This window comes from Amyelois transitella, chromosome 3 (genome assembly GCF_032362555.1).
Source record: "Amyelois transitella isolate CPQ chromosome 3, ilAmyTran1.1, whole genome shotgun sequence".
Lineage (NCBI taxonomy): Eukaryota > Metazoa > Arthropoda > Insecta > Lepidoptera > Pyralidae > Amyelois > Amyelois transitella.
This window is the reverse complement of record NC_083506.1, coordinates 13774062-13780061: the sequence shown is the minus strand read 5'-3', so window position 1 is coordinate 13780061 and position 6000 is coordinate 13774062. Positions and strand designations below refer to the sequence as shown.

The window sequence follows — 6000 nt, the reverse complement described above, 5'->3', positions numbered from 1 at the left end:
CTAACCTAACCTAACCTAACCTAACCTAACCTAACCTAACCTAACCTAACCTAACCTAACCTAACCTAACCTAACCTAACCTAACCTAACCTAACCTAACCTAACCTAACCTAACCTAACCTAACCTAACCTAACCTAACCTAACCTAACCTAACCTAACCTAACCTAACCTAACCTAACCTAACCTAACCTAACCTAACCTAACCTAACCTAACCTAACCTAACCTAACCTAACCTAACCTAACCTAACCTAACCTAACCCCGCACTGTATCCCTCAACGCCGCTCTGGTGCTGGCTGGTATCCTCCCCCTCGACCTCAAGGTGCGGGAAGCCGCAGCTTTGTACGAGGCGGGGAGGGGTATGCCGGTTCCGGGGTTGGGCGGCAGAGAGGTTGAGCAAAGGGCAAAGTTCGCCGTACAACCGCATCCAGCGGAAACTATAGCGGTGCAGTTCCAATGCCTGGAAAGCCGGGCTGACGTGGACGCAAACAGTTCGTGGGAGGTTTGCGTCTACACCGACGGCAGTAAGATCGAAGACAAGGTGGGAGCGGCCCTATCCATCTGGGTAGGAGGCGTAGAAGCCAAAACCAAAAAACTGTCTCTGCCGTCGTACAGCACGGTTTACCAGGCGGAATTGTACGCTTTATGCGAGGCGGCGAGGTTTGCCCACAATAGCAGCAGGAGCACCTTTGGCGTCTTCAGCGACTCCCGCTCTGCACTTGAAACGGTAGCCGACAGCGGTTCCGCTCACCCTCTGGCCTTGGAGACCCGATCGCATATTAAAAATAGCCGGAATCAGGGCAAGATTATAAACCTTTATTGGGTTAAGGCTCATGCCGGGCTCCAAGGCAACGAGCGGGCGGACCAATTGGCAAGAGAGGCTGCTCTGCACTCCAAGCGTAAGCCGGACTATGACTTGTGCCCCGTTTCATTCGTGAAGCGACAGATAAGAGATCAGTCGCTCCGGGAGTGGAACGGGAGATACGTCAACGGCGAGGCGGCGGCGACCACTAAGGTATTCCTGCCGGATGCCATAGCGGCATATAAGATCGTTAAGGATTTGGGACCAAAGGCAGTGCTCACACAAGTCCTGACCGGGCACGGTGGATTCTCCGAATACTTGTACAGGTACAAGTGTAAGGGGAGTCCATCGTGTATATGTGACAGCACAACCGAGGAGACCCTCCTACATGTCATCCTGTCGTGTCCCGTGTACGAAAAGAATAGGTTTGACCTTGAGCAGCAGCTGGGGTGTAAGCTGGCTAAGGAGAGTATTAAGGAGATAATGGCGGATCTAGAAAAAAGAAATGTATTTTTAAAATTTTGTATAGAGGTAGTGGAAAAAGTTATAAAAAGAAACAAAACGTAATTTGGAATATAAAATTTTTTTATAATAAACAAAGTAAATAAAAATATAAAAGTGATAACTTAAATCAAGAAAAAACAAAGACTCTGTCCCATGACCGAGGTAAATGGAGTAATACCAAAAAAAAAAAAAAAAAAAAACCTAACCTAACCTAACCTAACCTAACCTAACCTAACCTAACCTAACCTAACCTAACCTAACCTAACCTAACCTAACCTAACCTAACCTAACCTAACCTAACCTAACCTAACCTAACCTAACCTAACCTAACCTAACCTAACCTAACCTAACCTAACCTAACCTAACCTAACCTAACCTAACCTAACCTAACCTAACCTAACCTAACCTAACCTAACCTAACCTAACCTAACCTAACCTAACCCAATATCAAATTTATAAAAAACATACAAGTGTGGCACGTTGTTTTGTTCGTCTCGGCGAGACATTTACGAATACACCTATCCCGTTTGAGTATTTGCGATTTTTCCGCGAATTTTCCGGGATTTTGATATTAACTTCATACATAGACGATATTAATTTAACAAAAAATTTTATTTCTCGAAATTTTTCTTCCTGACATTTAAATATTAATATATAGTAAAATATAAACACCCGCCCCGCGTCTGCTGGCGAAATCCGGTAGCGCTAGGTACCAAATTGTCCCGTCGGGAGCGATTTTCCCGAAAAATTTTCACTTTTTTCATAATAATTCAATAATTTTCTTCCAAAATTTTTCCAATAACATTCTATCGGCATTCTATTTAGCGGTCCGCGTCGATAGACACCAAAATTAGCCAAATCGGTTGGTAACTTTTCCAAAAATTGACAAAAATTCGGCCCGCCCACCCACCCTTATCTGCTTTGGTATATCAACTCGGCTTCATAGGGAAAAAATTCAAAAATTTATTTTTTATTTTCTGACCCTCCAGACTAGTTATATAGTCTCTAAGGGAATTATTGGCGCGCCTTTTCCACCTATTTATACAAACCTGTAGCAATTAGGGGCCAAAAGGCGTCTTGAATCCTCAAAAATTTGCTAAGGGAGTGGGTCGAGAATTGATTCTATATCTTGACGGGAAATTGACAAAACCTCCTCAGGGAGCTAACTTGCTTCGAAGAGTGGAACCTAGAGAATACAAACGAACTGAAACAGAAATATAAAGTGACATAAATTAAATAAATTTAGACTAAGTTATAAGGTACGGATTCTACTTACTGTAAGGGACTGGAATCTTCTGCGGCTAATCAGACGATCCGAAGCAAGAAGTACCTGAAAATAAAGGATAATAAACCATTAGTTATAAGAATAATATCAATAATTTAGTTTTTAAGTATACTTAATATATACAACTTATACAAATCTTAACCATATACAACTTATACAAATCTTATTTTAACAACAATTAACCTATACAAATTTAAATCTAATTTGATTGATAACGCAGCACTCCCCTTGTACTACTCAACTTTAAATTATTAATTGACTATATACACAAACTGTTTTCTTTAACTCAACGTGTCTTTGGTGCTTTCCTTGCCTATAGGATACGCAAGTAGAGTATAGGTTACGGAAGACGCCGCGATAATAAATATTAACTTGTGATATATTATTTTGTACTGTTTATAATTTGCAATAATGTCGTGTCCGTCTATAACACCACCTTCTGATTGTCACCATAGCGGGGAAAAGACCCTGGAAACAGCCCCAAAGAAACAGCTCCAGCCAAAGGGTAAAATAGCAAAAGAAAATATGGATTCCATCAAACGATCGCTGGGTAAAACCTTGACTAAACCTAGCAAAGAACTGGGAGGGCAAAGTGAGAACAGCGACGTGGAAAGCTCCACTTGCAAAACCAGAGCAGAGAAAGCTGTGTGCTTAAAAAATGAAGCTAGAGCTACACTTAAAGAGTCAGGGAACCTAAAAGGCACAATACGGGATGCCATTATCAGAATAGTGGGGGAGCTCTGCGATATGGTTGTAAATGGGGAGGACCCAGACAAAGGTCTGGGAGAGAAGTTGGTTGAGAGCGAAAGAGGAAGTACGATGATGGGGGGGGGGAATGTGGGAGGAGAAGTGGAAGGACTAAAGGTACAAATTGAAGCACACACCATATTGCTTAGGGAAAATATGAAAAGAATGGAGGAGCTAAAGGTGATGATCGAGGAGCGGAAGGTGCAGGGAGGAAATTCCTATGCGGACATAGTATCAGGAGGTCTTAAAAGGGGAGGAGCAAAAGAGACATTACATTCCATTGTGGTCACCTCAAAGGATGAAAAGGAGACAGGGGACGAAGTCTTGGGCAGAGTGAGAGAGGCGATGAATGTGAAGGACGGATGGATCGAGGTGCAAAGAGTGAGAAAGGGAAAGGGTAGAAAAGTTATAATAGGAATGGGGACTAAGGAGGACAGAGAAAGAGTGAAAGAAAAGCTGCAGCAGCATCAGGGTCAACTCACAGTGGAGGAAGTTGCCAATAAGGACCCGCTATTGGCATTGAAGGGAGTCATAAAAGCGCATAGTGATGATGACCTTATAAAGGCACTAAGGAACCAAAACAAGGACCTGTTCCAGGGACTCGAAGTGGAGGAGGACAGAATAGAAGTAAAATACCGTAGAGCAACCAGAAACAAACTAACCAACACCGTGGTGCTTAAGGTCTCGCCTACGATCTGGAAAAGGGCTGTGGCTGCCGGCAGCGTTCGCATATGCATCCAGCGAATCTGGGTTGAGGATCAGTCCCCACTGGTGCAATGTTCCCGCTGTCTCGCTTATGGCCATAGCAAAAAATATTGCAGTGACACTATCGACATATGCAGCCACTGCGGCGGACCACACATGAAGTCGGAGTGCCCGGTGATTGGGGAGGGTGGCGCCCCGACTTGCAGCAACTGCAAGGCAGCAAAGATGGCACAAACAGACCATAACACCTTTGACAGAGAGTGCCCTATAGCGGCGGACCACACATGAAGTCGGAGTGCCCGGTGATTGGGGAGGGTGGCGCCCCGACTTGCAGCAACTGCAAGGCAGCAAAGATGGCACAAACAGACCATAACACCTTTGACAGAGAGTGCCCTATAAGAAAGAAGTGGGACGCCCTGGCTAGATCGGCAGTGGCGTATTGCTAAGGTTGCAATAAGGGATAATACGGTAGCCAACTCCACCAAAGTTTACGAAGTGGTCCAGGTGAACCTCCAGAGGATGAGGCTGGCGACGCAGGAATGGCAAGTGGAGTCTCGCGAGCGGGGGGTAGCGATAGCTCTGTTGCAGGAGCCGTACGTGGGAAGCGGGAAGAGGATGGCGGATTGTAGAGGAACCAGGGTTTTTCAATGCACCAAACAGGCGGGCGAGGTGACCAAAGCTGCCATTGTCATCTTCGACCAACAAATACCAGCCGTCCTGTATGACGAATTCACCACGACTAACCTAGTGGTGGTGAAAATAAAGATGGGTAGCAGAGAAATAATACTGGTTTCTCTATACATCGAGCCGACCACTCCCGTGGAACCGTATCTCGACGGGCTCAAACGCATCGTTACGACGCTCGCACCGCTCAGCGTCATCGTTGGGGGTGACTTCAATGCCAAGAGCCCATGGTGGGGCAGCATGGTGGCTGACAGGCGTGGAGATGAGACAGCGGGGGCCATCGCGGAAATGGGCCTACACGTACTCAATGCTGGGGATACCCCTACGTTCTATACAATCAGAAACAATAGGGAGTTCTCCAGCATTGTGGACGTGACGGCCTCGTCACCGGAATTGATCCCGCGGATACAGGGGTGGAAAGTGGACCAGGGATTCACGAGCTCCGATCATAATGCCATCACTTTCGGTATTCGTGAGGCTAAGGCGGAGGGTATGGACGTGGAGCGCAAAACAAGAATATACAACACCAGGAAAGCAAATTGGGTCCAGTTTCGTGAGAAACTGGCCCAATTACACGCTGAACATAACCTCAATGAAAATAGAGTAAAAATAATAACTAACACAAACAATTTGGAATACATAACCCGAAAATATACAGATGTCATAACGCAAGCAGCCGCGGAGACCATACCCAAAACCAAAAATAGCAAAATACCGAACTTACCGTGGTGGACGTCGGAGCTCGAAGAATCGAAGAGAGAGATGGTACGCAGGAAACGCCGGATCCGCTGCGCGGCTCCCGTACGCCGAGACCACGTGGTGCAGCTCTACCTGGAACAGAAAATAAAGTATGAGAGGGATGTCAGGGAAGCGCAAACAAGGAGTTGGAAATTGTTTTGCGAAAGGCAGGATAGGGAGGGAATGTGGGAGGGCATATATAGGGTGATAGGCCGAACTGCGAGGAGGCAGAGCGAGGTCCCTCTGATAAGAGAGGGGAAGGGCCTGGACGCCGAGGAGTCTGCAAAATGGCTGGCGGAAACCTTCTACCCTGAAGACAAAGAGGAGGAGGATGGACCGTGCCACCGAGAAGCCCGTAGAGCAGCCTCGACAGTGAATGGCAAGGGCCATAATGAACAGCATGACCCCCCATTCACTTTGGAGGAGCTCCAAGAGGTAGTGGACGGGTTCAATCCCAGGAAGGCACCGGGCGCCGATGGCCTTACGGCCGACATCTGCTCGCAGGCCGTCGCTGTGGACCCCGGATTTTTCCTAG

The 6000-nt window shown here is 46.5% G+C and overlaps 1 protein-coding gene across 1 annotated transcript; it reads left to right on the top strand.

The window, feature by feature from the left end:
• Positions 1–361: 361 nt before the first annotated feature.
• Positions 362–2527, top strand: LOC132902789 (uncharacterized). Its single transcript, XM_060949128.1, has 2 exons — positions 362–1309; positions 2465–2527. Exons 1-2 carry the CDS (start codon positions 362–364, stop codon positions 2525–2527), a joined length of 1011 nt encoding a protein of 336 aa, XP_060805111.1.
• The last annotated feature ends 3473 nt before the right edge of the window (positions 2528–6000 follow it).

Bases quoted from the DNA above. Each gene is read 5' to 3' on its own strand.
- LOC132902789 (XM_060949128.1), top strand. From the start codon at position 362: ATGCCGGTTCCGGGGTTGGGCGGCAGAGAGGTTGAGCAAAGGGCAAAG. The intron at 1,310-2,464 runs GTATTTTTAAAA...AAACCTCCTCAG, and splicing joins CGGATCTAGAAAAAAGAAAT to GGAGCTAACTTGCTTCGAAG.